This window comes from the organism of the source record quoted next, unplaced genomic scaffold, assembly GCF_019419815.1.
Source record: "Pyrus x bretschneideri cultivar Hongxiangsu unplaced genomic scaffold, Pyrus_bretschneideri_v1 Contig41, whole genome shotgun sequence".
NCBI lineage: Eukaryota > Viridiplantae > Streptophyta > Magnoliopsida > Rosales > Rosaceae > Pyrus > Pyrus x bretschneideri.
Window position 1 is genome coordinate 2,416,782 of NW_025999735.1, and position 25,528 is coordinate 2,442,309.

General features: G+C 35.8%; 3 protein-coding genes and 2 pseudogenes across 4 annotated transcripts; all 5 read left to right on the forward strand.

Annotated features, from left to right (window-relative positions):
• The first annotated feature begins 2,113 nt into the window (after positions 1-2,113).
• Positions 2,114-3,413, forward strand: LOC103961054 (annotated as a pseudogene).
• Positions 3,414-3,938: 525 nt separating this feature from the next.
• Positions 3,939-4,917, forward strand: LOC103961056 (annotated as a pseudogene).
• A 1,090-nt stretch (positions 4,918-6,007) lies between these two features.
• Positions 6,008-9,311, forward strand: LOC125467920 (eukaryotic translation initiation factor 5B-like). 2 transcript variants are annotated; one of them, XM_009373532.3, is made up of 5 exons: positions 6,008-6,202; positions 6,303-6,365; positions 6,976-7,110; positions 7,451-7,553; positions 8,388-9,311. In XM_009373532.3, exons 1-5 carry the CDS (start codon positions 6,074-6,076, stop codon positions 9,179-9,181), a joined length of 1,224 nt encoding a protein of 407 aa, XP_009371807.2. In that variant the 5' UTR covers positions 6,008-6,073; the 3' UTR covers positions 9,182-9,311. The 2 variants fall into 2 exon arrangements, with proteins under 2 accessions (XP_009371807.2, XP_048422239.1); XM_048566282.1 differs by lacking the exons at positions 6,008-6,202; positions 6,303-6,365; positions 6,976-7,110 and having other exon boundaries at positions 7,449-7,581.
• Positions 9,312-10,135: 824 nt separating this feature from the next.
• Positions 10,136-15,908, forward strand: LOC103961028 (methionyl-tRNA formyltransferase). Its single transcript, XM_009373534.2, has 11 exons — positions 10,136-10,923; positions 11,040-11,102; positions 11,713-11,847; positions 12,186-12,288; positions 13,097-13,167; positions 13,280-13,384; positions 14,157-14,190; positions 14,598-14,698; positions 14,808-14,867; positions 14,928-15,131; positions 15,618-15,908. The coding sequence occupies exons 1-11, from the start codon at positions 10,795-10,797 to the stop codon at positions 15,735-15,737; spliced, it is 1,125 nt and encodes a 374-aa protein (XP_009371809.2). The 5' UTR covers positions 10,136-10,794; the 3' UTR covers positions 15,738-15,908.
• Positions 15,909-18,931: 3,023 nt separating this feature from the next.
• Positions 18,932-20,439, forward strand: LOC103961029 (heavy metal-associated isoprenylated plant protein 21-like). Its single transcript, XM_009373535.3, has 3 exons — positions 18,932-19,072; positions 19,277-19,352; positions 20,016-20,439. The coding sequence occupies exons 1-3, from the start codon at positions 19,001-19,003 to the stop codon at positions 20,312-20,314; spliced, it is 447 nt and encodes a 148-aa protein (XP_009371810.2). The 5' UTR covers positions 18,932-19,000; the 3' UTR covers positions 20,315-20,439.
• Positions 20,440-25,528: the final 5,089 nt, after the last annotated feature.

The window sequence follows — 25,528 nt, forward strand, 5'->3', positions numbered from 1 at the left end:
AAGGATTGAGATTGAGGATGCATAATTGATCAACGCCGAAGCTGAAATTGAAACTTTGCAATGATTTTATCCAACAAAACTTTTTTATTTTGATTTCTGCCAACTACACCATCTTCGCTAACAGAAACTCATGCCAAGCATAAAGCAACAACTTCCTCACATGTCCAATTATGAACTCTAATATGCTCTCTTGCCATGTTAAACAATTTGGAAATGGAAAGAAATGGTAGAAAGATAAATTGGAAGAATTGTAGGAGAAAATTGAGTTTTGTGTGGATGTTTGAACAAATACATAGGTATTTATAGAGTTTTTGGGTTGAGTTAAATAATTTTTTTTAATTATTTTAGCCATTGGATTTAAATTTGGGTCATTAGATCTTTTTTTTTAACCGTTAGATTTGATTATATTCGATCTCAGCCATTGGATTCAATGTATTTTAAAACATATTTTTTTTTAAATGAAATTTGAATCTAGACCGTTGGATCAACCAACAATCCTTAAATGATGGTTGTCGGATGGGAAAAAGTGTCGTTAGGCTCAGGGGAAGTGGCCGAGGAAGCTCAAGGAGTTGCTTGAAAACAATATTGGATGGGAATTCCATAATGACCGTACAATTGATGGGATGCAGTTTGAAGACAATGATGAGGTCATTGATTATTTGTTTTCAAATTGAGCTGTCATCACTTTGCCCCACATATTCTTCCTCACATCCCTGAACGTCAAACATTTGCAGTATGCTTATGTGGTTGAAATGCTGGATGACCTAAGTTCTAGTGAAGCACCAGTAGTTTAAGACTTAATTCCCTCTACCCCCAACGCTCATCAATAATTTAATCTCATGATTCTAAAGTTGGACGACCCAAGTTGTAGCGAAGCCAACAGTTTATGACTTCGGTCTCAGATGCTGTCGCATTAGCAGTTTGTAACGTAACAGGGAGGGAAAAATGTCTGAATTTGTTGCTGAAAGAGTAAAAACGTTCGATCTCTCAGTTGGAATTTGTGCTTCATAGGTTGAACTGAAAGTGATTTTTGCACACTTCTTTTTACTAAAAATATAACAATTATGCAAAGAATTTGGGTTCTACAAACAAAAAAGGAAAAATTGGTTAAAATGATTAGAAATTAAATTTTAATTGATGATTGAGAAAAATTGAAAATGGACAATTTATACCAAAGATTAGTGACATTAATTAGATATTGACAACATGCTATAAAAACTAGTCATTTTTTGAAATTTGAAATGAGCATTTTGAGTTTTGACCCATAGATGACAAGTTTATATTTTATTTTATTTTATTTTATTTTAATTATTACTAAGAAGAAGGGATAGTTTTGAAACTATTACCATAATTTAAGGGAGGGCTAAAACTTAACACACTCCACTAAGATATTAGACCACATGTAAATTTATACTCATAGATGACAACTAATAATGTGGTTCAAATTCACCTGTGGCAAGAATTGAACATAAGAACTCTCACTTGCAAGTGGAAAAGAATACCATAAAACTATAGTACTAAGTGCATAGATAACATTTAAAAACTTATTATTCTCATAGTATAAATATCATTTAAATTTATTCATTGCTTAAATATCATTTTACCTAAGTTATACTAACCAATTTATTTTAGTAGATGGCAAAGTTGATTCAAATTCATTTTTTAAATGTAAATATTATCGTATGCGGAAAATACAACTAAAATTTAATAGACAATGCCAAATTATAATTTAAAGAGAAATGAAGAAAAAGTGCTCTCACCTTGCTGATGAGTAAACAAAACCCCAAAAGGCGCAGAAGATGATCGTGATATGATACGATAGGATAGCTCGGAGGCTGTGTTCCCGTTTTCCCCTCCTTTCTTGTATTTGCAAAAACCCTAATCCCCATTTTTCTCTCTCCTCCTCCTCCTTCACCTTGCAAAACATGTCTGATTTTGCATCTTCTGTAATCGCTTCAACAACTCCGATTTTCTTTTCTGGGTTTTCTCCAAATTTTCAAGGTTGGTTTCCTTCGCTTCAATTTTTCAAAATTTTACGATTAATTAATCAATCATATGTATGTTTGTGTTTATGTCGTTGGAGTTATGATATGCAATCTACGTGCTTGATAAAATGCCCCACATAATGGAAGATTGGTCTTTCAATAGGCTTTCTTGTTTGTCTGTCGGCGCATTTTTCAACTCGAGGTTACTGGTTTCATTGACATGTATGTCATTGTGAAAAACCTCGAGCCTACGGAATGAGGTTCAATTCTACTGTCGAGAACAACAAAACGATGTCGAGAAATATGCATGAGCAATATTCCTAACTTCCTTGTGTCTTGTTTTGTGACGTTTTTAGATTTGAGTATGATTATGTGCCTTTCTTGATTGAGTAAGAATTGTTTTAGAAATTTAACTATCATGAGATAAAATGATGAGTTTGTAGTCGCAGTTCAAGCCAAGTATCTGATGTTGCTCTGTAAATTTATATACATATTACATAATATGATGCATTTTATATATAATAGGTTTCGTTGCAAGTTCAGATTTGCAGAAAAAGGTGTATAAATAAATGTGCATTTTCCCTATGACTTATTGTACTTGTGCTACCTCTATGATTGTATCAAACTGTTGTAGCTTCACGATCATATGCTCATATTGGTCATAAACCTTATGATCTCTTGGGAAATTGAAAACCTGGTGACAAGGAATTTAGGGAAACCTGGAAGAAAGAGATTGATGAAGATGATACTTTATGGACAGGGAGTGAAGACAAAAATGACAATGAAAAGGATGAAAAAAATCGTCTCGAAAAAGAGATTCGAAAAGTAAGACAGCAGGCGAGGGAGCACTCTAACCTGATTGATGCCGATAATAGTGATGAGTTGAGAAGTGTTTGGTCTGGAAGTGATGAGGAGAAATCTCTGTGGATTGGGAGTGAAGATGATGATGACGATGATATTCTTACTGAAGCCTACCCAAATGAAAGTAGAGATAAACATATAGACAAACTGTTTGAGTTTGAAGAAACATCAAAGCATGGGACAATTTCTGAATTATTGAAAGCTGAGCAAGAACCGGATGAGTTGTCCCCTGAAAAACAAGCTAGGAAAATTGTAGTTGAGAATGCCTTGAAAAGGTTGAAGAAAGGGCCAAACGGATGTTATATTAACGTGTGGGAGGTCATGAGTGACATGGATATTCTGATAGGAGCATTTGCAGATATATTTTCAAGGCTGAAATATGCAGAGCTTAGACAGAGAGGGCCTAAGAAACTGAATATGCAGTTTTTCAAGGATATACAAACGCGTATAAGAGATCCAAATTATAAGTTCTCACCTAAGTTAAAGTTGAAACCAAAGAGCAAACTAGTTGCTAGAAGGAAATGGCAGAAAGTACAATCTAGACGGAGGAAAGCACAAAACCGGTAAGTGTATCTTTCTCGTTCTTCCTCTTTACTGTTTCAATATGTCGAACTTGCAAACTATAACATGTTATATTGTATAAATGATGGTATTATGGTGTGTGTTTCTCAGTACTATATATGTTCTACTTCTCTTACGGGTTCTTGTCCAGTTGTACCGCTAAGATTTACTCTAAAATACAAGTTATGTCTGGATCATTGTCATCACTATTTCGTTTTGTCATTGAAACCTTTAGCCTGTGGAATGAGGATTCATTCTATTTTCGAAAACAAGGAAACAACCACGAGAAAGTGCATAAGCGATATTCCGAACTTCCACTGTGTCATGTTCTGTGATGTTTTTATATTGAGTATGATGTTGTGCCTTTCTTGATTGAATTTGAATTGTTTTAGAATTGAACTACAACAACAACAACAACCAAGCCTTATCCTATTAGGTGGGATCAGCTGTATGAATCGTATAACGCCACTGCATTCTGTGTGAATTTTATGGCCCATATAAAATGACGAGTTTATAGTCGCAGTTCGAGCTATGTATGTGATGTTGCTCTGTAAACTTAGATACATGTTACATAATATTATGCATTCTACATAAAATAGGTTTCCTTGCAAATTCAAATTTGTAGGAAAAAAAGGTATATAGATAGAGCTTTGTAACACATACATTCCCTTTGACTTTTGTACTTGTGCTACCTGTATGACTGTATTGTACTATTGCAGCTTCAAGATCATATGCTCGTGGTGGTCATAAACCTTATGATCTATTTGGAAATGAAAAACCTAGTGGTAAGGAATTTAGGGAAGCCTGGAAGAAAGAGATTGATGAAGATGATACTTTATAGACAGTGAGTGAAGACGAAATTGACAATGAAAATGATGAAAAGAGTCGTCTTGAAAGAAAAAAAAGATTTGAAAAGTAAGACAGTAGACGAGGGAGCACTTTGACCTGATTGATGCCAATAGTGATGAGTTGGGAAATGTTTGGTCTGAAAACGACGAGGAGAAGTCTTTATGGACTGAGATTGAAGATGATGACGACGACAATATTCCTACTGAAGCCTACCCAAATGAAAGTAGTGATAAACATATAGACAAACTGTTTGAGTTTGAAGAAACATCCAAGTATCAGACAATTTCTGAATTATTGAAAGCTGAGCAGGAACCGGATGAGTTGTCCCCTGGAAAGCAAGCTAGGAAAATTGCACTTGAGAATGCCTTGAAAAAGTTGAAGAAAAGGTCAAATGGGCGATATATTAACGTGTGAGAGGTCATGAGTGACTTGGATATTCTGATAGGAGCATTTGAAAATATAGTTTCAAGGCCGGAATATGCAAAGCTTAGACAGGGAAGGCTTAAGAAACTGTGCATTTTTTCAAGGACATACAAACGCGTATGAGAGATCCAAATTATAAGTTCTCACCTGAGTTGAAGTTAAAACCAAAAGCAAACTAGTTGCTAGAAAGAAATGGGAGAAGGTACAATCTAGACGGAGGAAAGCACAAAAGCGCTAAGTGTATCCTCCTCATTCTTCCTCTTTATTGTTTCAATCTGCCAAACTTGCAAACTATAACATGTTATATTGTAAAAATGCTGGTATTATGGTGTGCGTTTCTCAGTTCTATATATGTTCTACTTCCCTTTCGAGTTCTCCTCCAGTTGCACTTCTAATGAGATCAAACACATGTTTGCAATCCCATACTATTCTTTGTCAAGTTTGCAGTGCCATAAAGATAAAGTGATGTTAGGCTTGCTTCCAAATAGAGGAAGGAAAATTTTAGCAATACCACTTAAATTTTGTTTTGTGACATTTCCCACCTAAACTAAACTTGTTTGCATAAATACCACCTATCGTCAAAACCGCTAAGATTTACTCTAAAATACGAGTTATGTCTGAATCATTGTCATCACTATTTCGTGTCAAATTATCACCTGAACTTTTTTTTTTTGTTTCATAGCCACTTGAAATGGTTTTTTTTTTTTTTTTTTTTCTCTTTCCAAATTACCCTGTCAAGTCCTCATTCACTCAAGGCATTGAAAAGATAAAATTAAGTTAATTCATTCCTTAGAGCACAATTACTTGATTGGAAGTCAGTGTTACTATTATTTAAGGAGCAAATCGTTCACTTTCTAGTGCCTAATATTGGCACACTCATATTTAGACAAATTCCTTATCCTATTTTTACATCAAATTAAGACCATCTCGAACATTTGGGCTAAAACTTGAAATGTTTAGCCCAAAAAATTTAGGTTTTAGCCCAGAAATAGATTTTCTACTCCAACTTTTTTGGCCTAAATTTTTTAGCCTGAGATTATTACAGAATAAATTTAGGCTATTTTTTTTCTTTTAAAGTAATTTTAAAAAAAATTTTGTACAATATCATAATTTAATTTTATGAATATTTTAACCTAAAAATATTAAATTTCGATAAATATTGAAAAATCACTAAATTTGGGTGAATTTTGAGTTAAATGATTTTTTTTAATTATTTTAGCCGTTGGATTTAAATTTGGACCGTTAGATTTAATTATATTCAACCTCAACAGTTGGATTTAATAAATCCTAAAAACATGCCCACGTGTGGATGAGTTCCGCTCCGGATAAGCAGTGTTACATAGTCTCATAGATTACTCGGTAGGTTTGTTCGAGGTGGCAAGTGAATTGTGAGCATGAATTGGTCGCTGGTGTTTCGTCGCTTCTGGTGCTTCGGTGCCGCAACTTCATCTCCATCTTCTTGTTCTTCTACGTTATGCTTCGCTTCCAACAAGAAGCCCCTCGTCTTCTTAGGCTCTCCTCAGGTGCTGCCCTCTCTCTCTATCTCTCTCTCTCTCTCTCTCAATATATATATATTTATACATTTGTGGTTATGAGGTGATGAAATGTCTACTGGTTTTAAAGGTGACAGCAATTGTTCTGGATGTCCTCCTCAATGCATCCGCTGCCGCAGACTCACTCCTTGAGGTATTCAATGGATGCCCTTCTCCATGCTTTCAACTTTACCTCAAATGGGTTTTCTTTTCTGGCTTCTTCTTATTTATTTTTAATTTTTTTTCAATTTTTAATTTTGGGCTTTCTTCACTTTATGATGCCATTAGAATTCCACAATTTGATTGTTTTTGAGCTTGGTTTATTGGGTTACATAATTTAGTGATGTGACATGTCTTTTAAGCACATTATGTCCAAGAAGCGTTCGTGCCGGATTGAATTGTGAATGGGGTTAATTTCTGGAGTTGTGGAATTTAGACAGTCGGTAGACTTATCATTTAGCTGGTTGTGTTGTGTTTCGGTCATTGCTTTCTCTTGTGTTCCGGCATCATAAGGCATCTTAAAGGTTCAATTGGATTAGTTTATGCCAAACTTGTCGAACCTAGGCTTATTGCATATGAGCTTACTAATATTTCATATCGGTTTTATGTCAAACTTGTTTTCGTATTTACTCTTTTTTTTTCGGGAAGATAGTAGGGACTGACGTAGGCCAGGAAAAATGGTGATGCATACTTTCGCTATTGATATAGTGTAACAATACAGAGTAATTGCTTGGATTATGAATGAATAATTTGCTCTGATTTAGATTGCAGCTATTGTTACTCAGCCCCCATCCAGAAAGTCTAGGGGGAAAAAGTTGATGCCTTCTCCTTTAGCACAGCATGCTCTTGACAGAGGCTTCCCTTCAAACCTTATTTTCACACCTGAACGGGCTGGAGAGGTAATTTTCTATCATCTTTTTGTAGGAAATGATTTCTCTATTTATTCCCTACGAGTAATCCATGTAGTGACTAGAGATGTTCTTATGAGCACCATGGAGTTATCTGTAGAAATCTCCGATATTGGGTGCTGCACCTTCTGTGCAGCTGCATTTTAGGTTTTCTTATGCCGAAGGTCATGCCCATTAGAAATAACCCAATAGTGCTTCTTATTGCTTTATATGATTAAAATGGGTTTCCATATATTCCCAGTGTTCATTCGATTATTGTCTCTCAAAGATTTTGATAGTGTTAGGAGTGAATTTAGATGAAGAGGGTTCATTTTTATTAATGTTCGTGCAGGATGTGTTTTTGTCCGACTTAAGAGCTTTGCAGCCACAACTTTGCATCATTGCTGCTTTAGGGAACATTTTACCTACCAAGTTTCTCAATATCCCAACATTGGGTTAGTCGAATGAATTTCCCTGACAAAAGTGAATTCTTGTTCTCTGCTGCATATTAATTTTCCATGCACTTTTCTGCATTTGACTTTGGAATCAGATGGGTATAATCTCAGCACGGTTACTTGGAATGGGGAATTGTTGCCATTTGTCCTCATTCCAACGTTTATTTAGAATAGAAAGAATTAAGAAGAAGCGAAAAACATCTTAACAGAAACCAACCTTATTCTCATTGCAATCCAGACGATTGATGAGAGTTGGTCATTCCGATTCCTTCAATTTGGGTAATCCTCTCAATGCTTCAAATATGAGACGCCCTGTTCAGCTAGTAGTCATGTACCAAGGGTAAATCAGTGATATGGAGGCATGAGACTAGTAATTGAACTCGAAATGTTTCTTGGCTCTTAGAGCTTGCCTTTTAAGGGATATTGCACACTTATTAGATTATTCAGTATCTGTACCTGGGATATTTAAGTTAACTTTTGAGGGGGAGGAAGGTTGGCAGATGAACTTTGTTCCTAATAATTTGGTTAGCAGATCAAGATTTTTTTTCTGCATTTATTTTAAACCTTTTCGAGACAATTGGTGGTCTGAAGATCATAATAGATGGTTAATGATTATTTACTGCAGTGTATGCTAATAATTTGGTTAGCAGTTCAAGCCAAGTATCTGATGTTGATCTGTAAACTAATATACATATTACATAATATGATGCATTCTATATAAAATAGGTTTCCTTGCAAGTTCAGATTTGCAGAAAAAGGTGTATAAATAGACGTGTATTTTCCCTCTGACTTTTGTACTTGTGTTACCTGTATGACTGTTTCGAACTGTTACAGTTTCACGATCATATGCTCGTGGTGATCATAAACCTTATGATCTCTTTGGAAATGGAAAACCTGGTGACAAGGAATTTAGGGAAGCCTGGAAGAAAGAGATTGATGAAGATGATACTTTATGGACAGGGAGTGAAGACGAAAGTGACAATGAAAAGGATGAAAAGAGTCGTCTTGAAAAAGAGATTCGTAAAGTAAGACAGCAGGCGAGGGAGCACTCTGACCTGATTGATGCCGATGATAGTGATGAGTTGAGAAGTGTTTGGTCTGGAAGCGACGAGGAGAAGTCTCTGTGGACTGGGAGTGAAGATGATGATGATGACGATATTCCTACTGAAGCCTACCCAAATGAAAGTAGTGATAAACATATAGACAAACTATTTGAGTTTGAAGAAACGTCAAAGTATCGGACAATTTCTGAATTATTGAAAGCTGAGCAGGAACCAGAGGAGTTGTCCCCTGGAAAGCAAGCTAGGAAAATTGCAGTTGAGAATGCCTTGAAAAAGTTGAAGAAAGGGCCAGACGGGCGTTATATTAACGTGTGGGAGGTCATGAGTGACTTGGATATTTTGGTAGGAGCATTTGAAAATATAGTATCAGGGCCAGAATATGCAGAGCTTAGACAGGGAGGGCCTAAGAAACTGAATATGCAGTTTTTCAAGGATATACAAATGCGTATGAGAGATCCTAATTATAAGTTCTCACCTGAGTTGAAGTTGAAACCAAAGAGCAAACTAGTTGCTAGAAAGAAATGGCAGAAAGTACAATCTAGACGGAGGAAAGCACAAAAGCGCTAACTGTATCCTCATCGTTCTTCCTCTTTACTGTTTGAATCTGTCGAACTTGCAAACTATAACATGTTATATTGTATAAATGCTGGTATTATGGTGTGTGTTTCTCAGTACCATATATGTTCTACTTCTCTTACGGGTTCTCGTCCAGTTGTACTTCTAATGTGATCACGCACATGTTTGCAATCCCATAGTTTTCTATGTTAAGATTGCAGTGCCATAAAGATAGAGTGATGTTAGGCTTGCTTCAAAAAAGAGGAAGGAAAATTTTAGTAATACTAGTTGAATTTTACGGTTATACTTGACCACTTAAATTTTGTTGTGACATTTGCCACCTAAACTAAACTTGTTTGCATAAATACCACCTACCATCAAAACTGTTAAGATTTACTCTAAAATATGAGTTATGTTTGAATCATTGTCATCACTATTTCGTGTCAAATTATCACCTGAACTTTTTTTTGTTTCATGTAGCCACTTGAAATGTGTCTTTTTTTTTTTTTTTTTTTTTTTTTTTTTTTTTGTTTGCCAAATTACCCTCTAAATCTAGTTGAATTGTCAAGTTCTCATTCACTAGAGGCATTGAAAAGATAAAATTAAGTTAATTCATTCATTGGAGCACAATTACTTGATTGGAAGTCAGTGTTACTTTTCTTTAAGGAGCAAATCATTCACTTTCTAGTGCCTAATAGTGGCACACTTGTATTTAGACAAATCCCTCAACCTATTTCTACATCAAATTAAGTAAATAACATAAGAGTTACCAAAACTCTCCTTAAATCAGAGATCTAAATTTTAACTTAAATAAAATAGAGTTTTAAGATAACACAAATGTATTATGCGTTAAATATCGCTATTATGTGACCTAATTCAATCTATTTCCTGTAGATGGTCTCTTATAAGTAAAATAACGTTTGATAAAAAAAGAGAACATTAAAATGTAGCTTGATAAGACTCGAATTCTCTCCCTCCCATCTCCCTCCTTATAATAGAGACCATTCAAACCAGGTCCAATGGGTAAGAGCTATGCAACGTCCTACAACCCCAATTACATTCCCCTCTACTTCTCTCCCCCCGTCGTCTCCAACATTTGCCTCCATCACTAATGCCATGGCTGCAATCAATCCAGCCAGTGTCGAAATAGCTTATTGTCCTCTTTCTCAAGCCTCGAGGCCTACATCCGATCCATAGCTCACATACCGTCCCGCCTCGGTCGCCAGGCCAATTCCGTCTCCGACGACGAAATGAGCGCCGTCCGAGCTCGCTTCGGCTCCCACATGCAGAAGAGGTTCCACTGGCTCCACCTCATCGTATTGGGCCTCGGCAGCACGGTGGTTGATGGCGCCTTTGTTGACTATCTTATTTCAGCGCCTCATTTGTTTCTTACGTGGCACAATCTTGTGTTTTGATCGACTTGTAGATGTTGTGGACGGCTGTGGATGAAGGGAGGGCACAGGAGGGGTGAGAAAGAGGAGGGGAGAGAATCGGGCCCGAGATTGAGGGCACAAAAGAAAATAAGCCGAAGTAGAATTGCAAGAAGCGGATAAGCAGTAGTAGATATAGTCCCAAAGCGTTCTCAGTTGGTAGGTTTGTACGAGGAGGCAAGTGAAATTGTGAGCATGAATTCGTCGCTGGTGTTTCGTCGCTTCTGGTGCTTCAGTGCCGCAACTTCTTCTTCATCTTCTTCTTCTTCTACTTTATGCTTCGCTTCCAACAAGAAGCCCCTCGTCTTCTTAGGCTCTCCTCAGGTGCTGCCTTCTCTCTCTCTCTCTCTCTCTCTCTCTCTCTCTCTCTCTATACACACACACACACACACACACACATTTGTGTTTATGAGGTGATGAAATGTCTACTGGTTTTGAAGGTGTCAGCAACTGTTCTGGATGCCCTTCTCAATGCATCCACAGCCGCAGACTCAATCTTTGAGGTATTCAATGGATGCCCTTCTCCATGCTATCAACTTTACCTCAAATGGGTTTTCTTTTCTGGCTTCTTCTTCTTTATTTTTTATTTTTTTTCAATTTTTAATTTTGGGTTTTCTTCACTTTATGATGCCATTAGAATTCCACAATTTGATTGTTTTTAAGCTTGGTTTATTGGGTTACATAATTTAGTGTTGTGACATGTCTTTTAAGCACATTATGTCGCGTTCGTGCCGGATTGAATTGTGAATGGGGGTTAATTTCTGGTGTTGTGGAATTTAGGCAGTCAGTAGACTTATCATTTAGCTGGTTGTGTTGTGTTTCGGTCATTGCCTTCTCTTGTGTTGCGGCATCATAAGGCATCTTAAAGGTTCAATTGGATTAGTTTATGCCAAACTTGTTGAACCTAGGCTTGTTGCATATGAGCTTACTAATATTTCATATCGGTTTTATGTCAAACTTGTTTTCATATTTACTCTTTTTTTTTTTTTTCGGGAAGATAGTAGGGACTGACATAGGCCAGGAAAAATGGTGATGCATACTTTCGCTATTGATATAGTGTAACAATACAGAGTAATTGCTTGGATTATGAATGAATAATTTGCTCTCATTTAGGTTGCAGCTATTGTTACTCAGCCCCCATCCAGAAAGTCTAGGGGGAAAAAGTTGATGCCTTCTCCTTTAGCACAGCATGCTCTTGACAGAGGCTTCCCTTCAAACCTTATTTTCACACCTGAACGGGCTGGAGAGGTAATTCTATCATCTTTTTGTAGGAAATGATTTCTCTATTTATTCCTTACGAGTAATCCATGTAGTGACTAGAGATGTGCTTATGAGCACCATGGAGTTATCCTTAGAAATCTCCGATATTGGGTGCTACACCTTCTTTAGAGCTGCATTTTAGGTTTTCTTATGCCGAAGGTCATGTGCATTAGAAACAACCCAATACTGCTTCTTATTGCTCTATATGATTAAAATAGGTTTCCATATATTCTTAGTGTTCATTAGATTATTGTCTTTCAAAGATTTTGATAGTGTTAGGAGTGAATTTAGACGAAGAGGGTTCATTTTTATTAATGTTCGTGCAGGATGTGTTTTTGTCCGACTTAAGAGCTTTGCAGCCACAACTTTGCATAACTGCTGCTTATGGGAACATTTTACCTACCAAGTTTCTCAATATCCCAACATTGGGTTAGTCGAATGAATTTCCCTGACAAAAGTGAATTCTTGTTCTCTGCTGCATATTAATTTTCCATGCACTTTTCTGCATTTGACTTTGGAATCAGATGGGTATAATCTCAGCACGGTTACTTGGAATGGGGAATTGTTGCCATTTGTCCCCATTCCAACGTTTATTTAGAATAGAAAGAATTAAGGAGAAATGAAAAACATCTTAACAGAAACCAACCTTATTCTCATTGCAATCCAGACGATTGATGAGAGTTGGTCATTCCGATTCCTTCAATTTGGGTAATCCTCTCAATGCTTCAAATATGAGACGCCCTGTCCAGCTAGTAGTCATGTACCAAGGGTAAATCAGTGATATGGAGGCATGAGACTAGTAATTGAACTCGAAATGTTTCTTGGCTCTTAGAGCTTGCCTTTTAAGGGATATTGCACACTTATTAGATTATTCAGTATCTGTACCTGGGAAATTTAAGTTAACCTTTGAGGGGGAGGAAGGTTGGCAGATGAACTTTGTTCCTAATAATTTGGTTAGCAGATCAAGATTTTTTTTTTCTGCATTCATTTTAAACCTTTTCGAGGCAATTGGTGGTCTGAAGATCATAATAGATGGTTCATGATTATTTACTGCAGTGTATGCTTTAATTCCACCATGCTTGTTTTTACTTTGATACGGCATCTTTTATTCACAATGTGAACTGGCGAGTTGCATATCTTTAGTGAGCATAAATGAATTTCTAAAGTTGAGATTGCTATGTTCAAACCTAATCAGCTGGTAGCATTATTTCTCAATCCAAAGTGACAATTTTCTCAGGTACGGTCAATATACACCCAAGTTTGCTTCCATTGTATCGTGGAGCTGCACCTGTTCAAAGAGCCTTGCAGGTTTTTAGGCTTTGATGTTCCCTATCTCTTAGGCTATAAGTTTTTGCATGTGTTATATAGTCACATTTATTATATCTGAATAAGAAGTTCTGCATTTTCTTGTTTGAATTAGGATGGTGTTAATGAAACAGGAGTATCCTTAGCGTTCACTGTTCGTGCACTGGATGCCGGGCCTGTCATTGCCTGTGAAAGAATGGAAATTGATGATCAAATTAAGGTATGAATGATGCTTATCTAGTGAAGTTATGGATGCAAAAGTTTTAGGATCCATCTCATCTGTATTATTTTTGGGTCAAAGTCGGTAATCATTTGTCAGGACCGATGAAGTAGTAAGTTAGCAATTAACATGCCTTAGGTACAACATCTTCTCCTATCAAAGAAATAAAAAATGTACCAGATTTTTAATACACAATGGTTTATGTACACGTTCTATATATCTATGTACCCACAAGTAAACTACATTCCTCGTAAAAAAGAAGGGCAAAAAAAGTTGATCTTCATGCGTAACAATGTTGATGTTTTGATGTTCATCTGAGCTGTGTTATTTCTGGGTTCGAGTCAGTAACGATTTGTCTGGATCAAGTAGTATCTGACATCCTTGAGGTGCAAGATCCATGGGATGGGATGGTTTGTATGTACATGTGTATCTTGGGGCCTACAAGTTAATAGCACTTCCCCACCAAATAGGGAGGAAAAAGGTTAAGCTTAGTGAGTGCAATATGAGTGGATGCACACCCATGCACACGCATAGTTGCAAACTTCAAAAGTAACGGTGAGAGTACATTGGAAACTTTTCTTTGGGTTAGGGAGATTTTTTGCGGCCATAAATTGAGTGTATATTTTGGGGAAATATGAAACTTTTAGGTGTATTAAAGCCTAGTTCAAGACTACTTTCTTCTTCCCTATTGAGCCTAGTTTCAGGGTTGCTGCCACTTTCAAAGCAATTTTTTTTTTTTTTTTTAATAATGTTTATTCTAGTTCTCATGCAGGCACCGGATCTACTTGCACTACTATTTAATGAAGGTGTGCTTTGTTCCTTTTACTCCCCCTTTTTTCTGATATGTTCTATAGTTTTAATTTCAGTTTTGCTAATTATAGTTTATAACTTACTTATACTTTAGCTTAATACTGCAGTCTAATCTATTGATGCTTAGAATTCAGTGGCAGAATATAAATTACTAAGCTATCCCGCCGAGAATCTTATTTGACATTATGCATTATACATTTCCTTAAGTCTTCCTGAAACATGGTGTTTAGTCCTTGGCATATATTGTTTTCTCATGTGTCATTATCCTGTACATATTCCGTGAGCAGTCACCTGTGCGAATTGGTTTGAGTCGGATCTACGCCATTGCAGCCATATTTACCAATTTAGTGCAGCTTTGGTTCAACTACACTTCACTGATGTAACCTACTGTTTTACTGTGCAGGATCTAAACTATTGATCAATGAGCTTCCTTCTATATTTGATGGGTCAGCTAAGGTGAAAGCATGTCCCCAGGATGACTCTAAAGCTACCTTAGCTCCCAAGGTAAACCTTGCAGTTGAAGTGACTTCTATGCTACGACACAATGGGGACCAGATATGTTTTCTAGGGTTGCCTTTGATTTTAATTTTGAGTTCATTTGTGTTTTGCATAGATTGCTCCGGAAGAATCGTGGCTGTCCTTTGATCAGGAGGCTTCAGTTCTACATAATAAGGTATGCTCTCTTCTTTTGCCTCATAATGGATTACGGAGTCATGACTCACAACCCCTACAGGTTCGTGCATTTGCAGGGTGGCCTGGAACTCGAGCTAAAGTTGTAATTATTGACAACAAAACTGGTCAAGAGAATATCATGGAATTCAAAATTATGACAACTAAAGTCTGCAGCCAGAGAAATGTTCAGGTCAACCAAGCGGATGAAATCACCTTTATAAAGCCTGCATTAGTATTTCCCTGTGGACGGGGCACAGCCCTTGAGGTACGTTCTATCTCTGTCAGCTTCTGTTATTGTCTAGTCTTGCTGCTACTGCTAGCTTAGCAGTTATAACGCAGAGCTCATGCCTTTTCATTTCCTATCATTATTCCTCTGTGAGCTATAAATTTGTTGTCTTTTATTTCTGCAAGTCATTGGCCAAAATTGTGATCAAACAACTTCTATCCCAATACCCCCTTTAAGTCCTCCCCCCTCAACATTCAAGTATGTGATCAACCATCCAACTGACCGTATTGTTATGCTCCTCATATTTACTTACCAAATCTAAATTTTTTTCAAAGCTACACACACTTTGTCCCTCTCTTTCTTTCTAACAAATTAAATGCTGACGCGCACTAACACCTCATTTGGCGAGGCTAATTTAATTTTACTGTCTTCAATCTAAATACATATTGGAAAAGGTATGTTTAGGATGATACATTTGGTCCGTCAATTCTCCAACTGAATGTATGCGTTTGACAATGTATTTAGGTATTGGAGGTTCAGATTCCGGGTAAGAAGGCAATAAGTGCAGCTGCCTTCTGGAATGGTTTGCGTGGTCAAAAACTGAAGATATACCATGCTTCCAATGTAAACGGTAATTCTAGTTAGTTTAAAGGGGTGAGCAATTTTGTTGAGTAGCATCCCCCATTCTTTTAATTAATTTTATTGGAAATACATGTAATATTTATTGGAAATCTTCCTGTATTGATCTCTTAGGGTACAAAGATACCAATATGATTTAGTGAAATCAAAATATGGACAAGTAGAACATTATTTCCATTGGTTCGTATCAAAATGTTGGTAATTTTCTTTCTATCAAATGATAAACATAACGGGAATTGATACAATCGTGTATGTTGTTTCTGTTTGATTCATTCAATTCAACAGCTACAAGAAAGAGAAGTCTGTGAGAAGCTAAGAAAGGTGTGAAAATAACCTCCAAAAGATAATACTAATAGAAAACAACACTATCAATTACATTTGGTCGCATAATTCAAGTGCCATACTCGTTGCCGGCCGCCCAACCGATGGCAGAAACCCAAACGCCATCATTTGTCACTGACATGCAGCACCGAGTTTTCTGCCACTGCGAGGGCGTCGGCTGCAGTTGCTGGGCTGGGTCTTGAGTGGAGCAGTGAATGGTGGAGCTGTTTCCTTCCCTTCCCTGCACAGCTCCTCCTTTTCTCCTCCTGTAATTTTGGATAGATTATTCCATAATCCATTAGAAGCCATTATTCCGGGTTCTTTTTCTAAATAAATAATAAATTTAATGCAAAGCCACAGTCAATGTTTTGATACCGCTCCATACTGAATAATTCAGGTGCAAGTACTTTCGAAAAATTCCGATTGAAGTCCTTTGCATGAATTGAGATAATTGAAGCAATGATCCTTCAATTTTAGATCAATTGGAACTTTGGTTCCTGAACTAAAATTTTATGAATATAGGTCCCCTCAACTTGTAATAATGTGGAGCAATGATCCTTTTAGCTATCTCTATTCAACTTCCACCCTTTTTTTTTTTTTTTTTTTTTTTTTCTGCCCCTTTAAACCCTTTATTTTGGATGGAAGTTCTTATAGAGTTAGCCAAAAGGATTATTGCTCTACATTATAACAAGTTCAGGAACCAGCACTCACGGTTAGTTCAGAGACAAAAGCTCTAATTGAGCCAAAATTTAGAGACCATTGCTCCAACTTTCTCGCATAAGTTTTGTCAATGTTACGATATTTAAAAGTGTTGGAAAATATAAGGCCTAACTGTGAGAGACCTTCTCTATGCTTGTGAGAGTATTTCCCATGGTTGTGTGGGTGTTTTTGATCCTGATCAAATCTAGTGGTGTCGACTCTAGCTTCGGCTGGGGTTGGTGGCCGATCTCCCCTTTCTTTCTTTGTGTCCTCATTGCCCCTTTTATGCTGCTCTCCATCTCAATTTGTTCTCCTCTTCTTACCTCATTGGCATCTCTCCTCCTCGTTCATCTAAGACGTGATCTTTAGTCATACTTTCCGTGGGGATTGTGCATAGAGTTCTAGTGCTTCAACCAACTCCGGTGTTCTCAACACCACCACCTTCTCTTTATTGCCTATCGTTTCTGGCAGTGTTGCTCATGGTTTTCCTTAGGCTTCTTTTTCTTAAGAGTCGTCTCATTTCATCGTTGTTGGTCATCTTTACTTTGTGGTTGTGGTCAGGGAACTATTTGGGGTTGGATGATGAGTTTGGCAAGGCGATGGTCAGTTGTGGGCGTGGATTTGTGCAGGTCAAGATGCACTGTTCCGACAGAGGTAGTAGCAGCAGATTTCTCGATTTTGTCCTTTTTTTTGTGCCCCCGGGGGGGGGGGGGGGGGGGGGGGGGGGGCGGCTTTAGCTATTTGGTTGAGCTCTTGTGGGTTTGTTAGGTTGGCCTCTTTTTTGCTTGTTTATGTTTATCTGTTTTTGGGCCTTTAGTTTGTTATCTTTGCAGTTATAAATGAATTTTCCTTGACAAGAAAAAAGTGTTGGAAAATATTTATACTTGGGTTAATTTTATCGTTTGGGTTTTGGGCCTGACCTATTAGAATTAGGTTTTCCTTGTCTTACTTATTAGGGGTTGGAGTAGTTTATTATAAATATGATGCTTTGATATTTAGTTGAGAACAAGTTAGTCAAGATGTAGTATTCAGTTTGTAGCCGTCTTAACATTCTTTATTTATTTGTTTTCCATCAATAATATTCGTAGTTTCATAAATGACATGTTCTTCCGTTTGGTATTATGTTTTTCAACTAAAAGTACTTAATGAATTTCTTGCTAAACTCGGTGATATATTTGATAGAGTTCGAAGTGGTCTCCTTCGAACAAAGCCACTTCTGGTGTGGAATAATGCTTTAACAACGTTCGTCATGACTCAGGAGAGAAGAATACACAATTGAATTGACCCAAATTACTCGATTAGTTTTTATCTTCTTCTAGTCAACTTGACTAAACTCATATCTACATTCAAAAGCATTGTTGACCTCTCATAAAATTTTAGAAAAACTAATGAAAAAAGCTTGAAAACTTTGAGTTTTAATGATAAGGACAAAATAAAGGGTAAAATGAATAGTACCAAGATTGATCTTTTAGTGTAAAAATGTGATTTTTCGTTAAAATGAACAGTATCGTGAGCTTTTCGTTAAAACTCTCAATTATGCTTTTGGCATTTCATTTCACTCTATGTTATACAATTTGACTTTATATTCGCTAGATACTGCTTTTTCCTGCTCATCTCCTTAGGTTAGGCTCGTCAAATCTAAAATGAAGCTCTCTTAGGGTTTGAGAGCGTTTCGAAACTAACGAACGAATAATTGGTTCATTAGTATTTTTATTCATAATATTGAAAGATATTTAAAGTTCGGATCCTTCTCACCTGATCAGAAAAGAAAAAAGAGTTTTTTATTTTAGAATACAGTAAGTACTTTGAGTCTAACAAAGTGTTACATGAGTTATAAAAAGGAATGTGCTATCCACACATCCTATTTTACTTCTCATACATCCCTTGATAATTTCTGTTCATTGATCTTTTTCAATTCATCCTATCTGACTGCCGAAAATTCAAAAGGTGTGTGAGAAATAAAATGGGGTGTGTGGATATCCTCTATAAAAATTAGTACTCCCTCAATATATAACTACTAACTAGTCTATCAAGAAGCGGCTCCACGCGCACTTCCAAAGTGATCCATTCGGTTTTATTAAAAATGTTGATGTTCATATCTAACAAAAAGTGCTTTCGGCCAAAGCACTTTTAAGCAGAAATGTTTCATACATAACACCCGAACAAAGTAGTATATAGATACCAACTCTCACCTTATCAATCATCTCTCTCTCTCTCTCTCTCTCTCCAATTAAGGAGAAGCAATTAAAATGGGTGCTCTTGATTATCTTTCAAACTTTTGCACAGTCACCAGCACAAGAAGCAAGCGTAAAGCAATGCAGGTACTACTCAGTCAGTACTCATCATTGATAATTATCTTCATCACCAACCAATTAGCCCCTGATCACTACTTTTTAGAGGCTTAATTAGACTACTTAATCTGCGTTTATTGTGGGTTAATTATAAGCTAGTTTTTTTGTTTGGATTAACTCTTAACTAAAAGTATTTAATTAAGATGGCTTTCTCTTGTTTTTGATTTATCTCAGACAGTTGAGATCAAAGTCAAAATGGACTGTGATGGCTGTGAAAGAAGAGTCAAGCATGCTGTTACCTCTATGAAAGGTATTCCTCTCTCTCTCTCTCCTCTCTCTCTCTCTCTCTCTCTCTCTCAAGCTTTGGTTCTACAGTTGCAGTTGCAGTTCTCTGGCATATTCAGAAAACCAACCACAAGAACTGGATACAACAACATTTTAAAGAAAAAACCAACCATCTTTTAGGTTTAACTTTCTAAAAGCATCTCGTACGATACTCTAACTTCAAACCCTAAAATGTGATTTTAAATGATATAACTTCATAATAATATTCCAACTCTACAAGTTTTCTACTCTAACCATACTCTATATTTGAAACTTCATTACATCGGTTCTTATATATAAATCGATGGCTGATAGCCTCTAAAATAATGGTGAAACTGAGCACGTTAATTAACTAATTAACTGAAAGAAATTAATAGTAAGAGAAAACAAGAAAACACACAGCAGGTTGGTCTCTTGCATAACAGCATAGTTCCTTCTTTTCATAAAGACTTGGATTTTAAAGGAAGGTGGAGAAGTGCTATGTTTTTATTGACTTACGTACCACTCTTAGAATATGTAAACCAACATATTAAAAAAAACTTTTTCTTTTATTATTCACGGAAGTATATATTGTATATTTGTTTAGTCATGACTAATACATGATCAATGAGTAACTGTTTTTTGCTGTGTATACCGGTGTCTAAATTAGGTGTAAAATCTGTGGAGGTGAACCGGAAACAAAGCCGGGTGATAGTGAGCGGGTATGTAGAACCGAACAAGGTGTTGAAGCGAGTAAAAAGCACAGGCAAGAAGAGAGCTGAGTTTTGGCCCTACATTGATCAACATCTAGTACGCTATCCCTACGCCTCTGGAGTATACGACTGGCGGGCACCAAAAGGCTATGTCCGGAATGTGGTTCAAGCTTTTCCGGCGTCTATAAATGCACCTGAGGAGAACATGGTCACCCTCTTCAGTGATGATAATGTCAATGCTTGTTCCGTAATGTAGCGGTAACAGTTATTTCCTGCATGAAAGCTGAAGTCTTTCTTTTTAATTAGGCAACGTACTGCTTGATGGTTGGAGAATCCCTGTTCCTTAAGGGAGGTGTGTAATTGAGATAAGTTAGTTCATTAATTATGCACTATGCTTTGATTTGATTTGAGTTAGTTCATTAATCATGCACTCGCTTCAACATCTTATGGGACCGGCTACCTATAACAACCAATAAACACGCAGATCTGAATTTAATCAAGTTAACTAAAATAATGTGAATTCACCTTTACACTCAAGTTTGAAACTCCATCATTGAAATATTTAGTCAGCCATCATGATGTCAAAATAATCAAAACACATTTGCCTTATGTACGTAGGGCACGGACAAGATGGTTAAAAAAAAATGATGATGAATGGTTTTAAAAATTGATGGTGTACGTAAATATACTTAAAATCATATGCACTTTCGCATGGCTTATGCTACATAACATGTGCCAAAGAACGCTAGTTTGATTTGATGGCACTCTCGTTCTCGTACTCTATGGTCTAAGAAAATTGTATCACTGGCTGTTCGATTTTAATTTAACAGTAGATGGTCATTAATTTTTGTTGTTGTATTTTTTCTCTGCCTTTGATCCGAACAGTGGATGACTATAATTTTCTTAAATCATAGAATCTACGAGAATGAGACTCAGTGTAATGGTTCAAAGTAATATGATAGGACAATGAACAATGAGATAGTATGATAGGACAATGAACAATGAGATAGTATGATAGGACAATGAACAATGAGATAATTGAAGTAATTAACCCTACTTGTTTGGAATTAGTTATGTGAAACATGTTAGAGTGACAAAAACGTATGACGAGGCAAAGTCAAAAGCATAAAAATCCACGTGCTCAAATCATATGCCCCTTGAAACATAGAAGATTATAAACCAGGTAAAGAAAGTAGCATGAAAGAAACTAGCTAGGTGGTATGTGTCAAGAAAGTTAAAACATTTTGTCTCTAATGATTGTTTCATCTCATGCTATATTTCTTTATAGTGAAACTATATACACATATAACAACTTAATACTACAATTTAGTGGTATTCCTCTTTATTTGTAAGTGACAGGTCTTAGATTTGATTCTCGCGAAAACGAATTTGAACCACATTATTATTAGTCCATTGTGAGGCTTAACCCATTTCACCACTCTTAAGAAGACAAATTAACTTGACATTTATATATATATCCTCTCAGGGGATTTGAACTTGAAAAATCTACTAAGAACAGAGACATATCACTAGATAAAAAATGAGTTAACTTATCTATCCATCTTCTTTCAACAATAGTAAGTCACCTACTTGTCTCAAATTTTGATAACTTTCTAATAATGTTACAATGATGTCTTCAATTATATACAGACGCACACAGGAACAATACAAAGCAATATGTTAAAATAAACAAAATTCTTCGTGACATATCGAATAAGATGCTTTAATCAAGGGGTGTGGTATCCACATACCTTTTTAATTTTCGGCCGTCGGATCAGATGAATTAAAAAAAATCAACGGACAGAAATTATCAAGCGGTGTGTGAGAAGTAAAATAGGATGTGTGAATAGCACACCCCTTAATAAAAGGATAATACTATGAAGATTAAATTTTTAAATAAAATTTGCAAACCAAATGATGTTGTTGTTAATAATTAAATTATTACTTAAACATTGATTAACGTGTTTATTTTTTATTAACAATAAATCATCTTATTTGCAAATTTCGTAAAAAATTTTGGTATCCTTTAATCAAAACAACAAAAAGTGTTTGCTTGGCTTAATAATTAATGCGCCTCACAGTGTCCATTTTCCAACGACATATCCCTAAGTTTAGGCTTTTACACGAATGGAGTGACATCATTGTTGTTATACTATGGTAGGGTGGTTATTATAATCATTTTATAGCTATAAAATTTTGGATATTAATTTCCGTGATCCTCTTTTGAGAATGACTTATATGGTATCGATTCACTGCTGTTGTGGTATTCTGGTCTAAAAATGTTATGTCATATGTAAGTTTTTCTCCCCATAACATAATATTATTGAGCTAGGCCACATGACAACAAATTTAAAGAGTTCGATTTCTAAACTCTCATATATATCTTATTGTGCAGGTGATATGGGTGCAAGTTAGGACGCAATATTATTATAGTTATGAGTTGGCCACTAGCCCATCGGTCTAAAATCTTGACATGCGTGGAAGTAATGTTAGGGAGACTAAATTTAGAAATATGTGTAGAAGAAACATGCGTGGGGGTCAAACAGATATATATATCATGAGAGTAATGCTAGGAAAACTAAATTTAAAGACTAAAATTGCAAACTAAATGATGTGCCACCAATAGAAATGAGCAAATCCATCAACACTTAACTAATAAATCAATCATCAATTTCTATATTTTTTAGTTTGGAAAATTTAGCCTTCAAATTGAGTTTCCCTAGCATTACTCATATCATGGTGTTTGGCTTATCTTTGTTGCACACCGCGCGCCGCTAAGTATGATTAAAATAATAGACAATGGAGACAGCATTCCAATATGTTTTATTCAAATGCAAAGGAGAATGATTATAAGAGCACCACCATTTGTTTACAATAAACCTTTTCACTATTTTAAACGAAGATTAGAACAAAAGAACTGAAGCTTCTGTTAGCGGAATCGAGACGTTTTCCAGATTTCTGTGTCGGACGTCGATGGATTTAAAGATTCGAATTGTTTAAAAGAAAAAGATCTGAATCTTTGATCTTACGATAGTAAACCAATGAAATTTGCCAATAAAGGCCGAAGAAATTTAAACGAGTGATCAGTGATTTGAATCCGTTGGCTTTGAACAAAGTGTTCCATAAAGCATTACTGTTAGGGAGGGGAGTCAATGTCATGATCCTGCTTTACCAATCAAACTGGCATTATAATAAGCACCACTAAGTAGTAATCATGTCCTTGGGATCCTAAACCTAACTAATAAGTTTACATATTTGACTTTCTCTTTTGCCCACTTTTCTCCTTCTTCTTGTTTTCTTTTCTGTGCCAGTATATCGGGGAATTTCTTTGACCTAAAGTGGATAAAACAGAAGGTGAAACTCATTATATTCGGGAAATGACAAACTTCTAATAAAAACTGAGGAAATGACAAACTTCTAATAAAAAATAGAGTTAATAATTCTCAAAAATCATGCATTAATTTTTACAATTGATAACAACATCAGGACTGAAATTAATATTTTTGAATTCTGAGGGGCCGGAATTTCCTATATCCAAATGCTTTAGGCCAACTGAAATGTGTTCTATATATTCTCCACTCTCTTTTGGCCCCAGTAAAGTTTTATGCACTCGATTAGGATGAAAGTGGGAATGAATTATTGCCTTCTTTTCATAATATTCTACTATTTAATAAAAAGGGTTTTAATTTGATGCATCCAACTATTATATGCACTGGGGGTTCACTCATCATAATGAAGAAATACCCTTTTGTAACTTTTTTTTTCGTTTTTAATTAAATTTACTTCATACCGTGGAGGTTTAGGAAAAAAAAAACAAGAGGAGGGCACGAACCAAGTACTTGCTTGGTACTTTATGCATCTTTAAGCTTTTTACCTCATAATTCTTTCAATGGCACTGATAATCATGAAACTGATAAACACCACTTTAGTAGATAAAAAATAATTCAGCGGTAAATTTTTCTCAAGTATTATATTTTTCAGACTTTTAAACCAAAATTGTTGGAAAAATTAGAATTTTGGTGTAATTTATGTTAGAATGTTTCGGTATTTAAGAAGATGTAGTTGCCTTGTCAATTTATAATTTTTTTCTTCTTCTTGTTTTGATCAATGGAATAAGACTAATGGTTTGAGTTTTTCTTCTTCTTGTTTTGATCAATGTAACATGACATTCGGTTTGAGTTTTTCTTCTTCCTTGTTTTTGAGTTCTTTTTTTTTTTTTTTTTTTTCAAATACTTCTTCCAGTTAAGTGAATGACTGAATATGAACAGACCAAAATGGTCATGGACTCAGCACTCACTTTTTTATGTACCCCATCCGTTTTGACAAGGATGGATATATAGAGTACAGATCATCTTCGGATCTAAAAAAACTAAGCTTAAGGATTAAATGATCCGGACCGTTGAAATTTGATCAAACGGCTACAATTATTACAACTTTTAGAGGGGCCTCCTATTTGTAACCGTTGAATCAAATTTCAATGATCCGAATCATTTAATCCTTAGGCTCAATTTTTTTAGATCCAGAAATAATATGTACTTGGATATATACATTAACTGTGAAGGATGTAAGCAGACAGCTAAAAAACTCCTTGGAAAGATCCAAGGTTCTATATATCTTGAACATGCCCTTGCTTTTTTGTTTTTTTTTTTTTTTTTCGTCAAATGATATATCTTGTTAGATTAGATGTTAGATTAGTCACGGATGGGGTTAGGGCCACTTACCCCTTATTTTTGTTTTTTGATATAGATTTTAGTTTTTACTGGTATTTGTGGTTTTCCTTGTTTGTATGACTGTTGCAAACTAGCAGTTTTCTTGGTTGGTTTCTAACACTTCGTTTGGGTGGCATTTGGGATTCTAATGTGTATAATGGTTTTCCAACTAACCCTAGCCCCCATATTAGATCTCAGCTGACTTTATAATGTGTAAAAGAATATTTTTTTTTTTTATTTCTTTCATAAACGATAAGATAATTTATATTAATTTATTTAAATTAAGAGAATGAGGAATGTTTGAACCTAAAACACAATGTCTTGAAGAGAAGTCCTATCCACCAAGGCAACCTACCATCATACTACTATATTGGGGATTGGGAAACAATCAAATATTAGATCTCAGATGCAAAGTAAAATACTCTTAACAATTGAGACTAGTCCCTTGTGTTTAGAAAAAGGCTATTTTTGTTAGTAACTACGTGAGGGAAAACGCACATAGGAAGCCTTTAGTCAGCCCCAGCAGTGATGGAGTACGGTATGTGCAAATTTGTTAGAATCTTTAACTTCTTGGTTTGTGGCAATGTGATATTCTGAATAAATTTAAGTTATGAGGAGTAGGATTCAAACTTCAATGCAAAGAAACGGTCACGCTGCCTTAGCCAATTTGTCTTACTCACATATGGCGCATAAACATTTTATCAGATTCTTTTTGAGTTATTAACATTACTTGTGTACTTATCAGAATGCCCTTCTCACTT

Excerpts from the sequence above, each read along its gene's own strand:
- LOC103961029 (XM_009373535.3), top strand. The coding sequence starts at position 19,001 with ATGGGTGCTCTTGATTATCTTTCAAACTTTTGCACAGTCACCAGCACA. Across the intron at positions 19,073-19,276 it reads GCAAGCGTAAAGCAATGCAG|ACAGTTGAGATCAAAGTCAA; the intron begins GTACTACTCAGT and ends GATTTATCTCAG. Across the intron at positions 19,353-20,015 it reads TGCTGTTACCTCTATGAAAG|GTGTAAAATCTGTGGAGGTG; the intron begins GTATTCCTCTCT and ends TGTCTAAATTAG.
- LOC125467920 (XM_009373532.3), top strand. The coding sequence starts at position 6,074 with ATGAATTGGTCGCTGGTGTTTCGTCGCTTCTGGTGCTTCGGTGCCGCA. Across the intron at positions 6,366-6,975 it reads CCGCAGACTCACTCCTTGAG|ATTGCAGCTATTGTTACTCA; the intron begins GTATTCAATGGA and ends GCTCTGATTTAG. Across the intron at positions 7,111-7,450 it reads CACCTGAACGGGCTGGAGAG|GATGTGTTTTTGTCCGACTT; the intron begins GTAATTTTCTAT and ends ATGTTCGTGCAG.
- LOC103961028 (XM_009373534.2), top strand. The coding sequence starts at position 10,795 with ATGAATTCGTCGCTGGTGTTTCGTCGCTTCTGGTGCTTCAGTGCCGCA. Across the intron at positions 10,924-11,039 it reads TCTTCTTAGGCTCTCCTCAG|GTGTCAGCAACTGTTCTGGA; the intron begins GTGCTGCCTTCT and ends CTGGTTTTGAAG. Across the intron at positions 14,868-14,927 it reads CTTCAGTTCTACATAATAAG|GTTCGTGCATTTGCAGGGTG; the intron begins GTATGCTCTCTT and ends CAACCCCTACAG.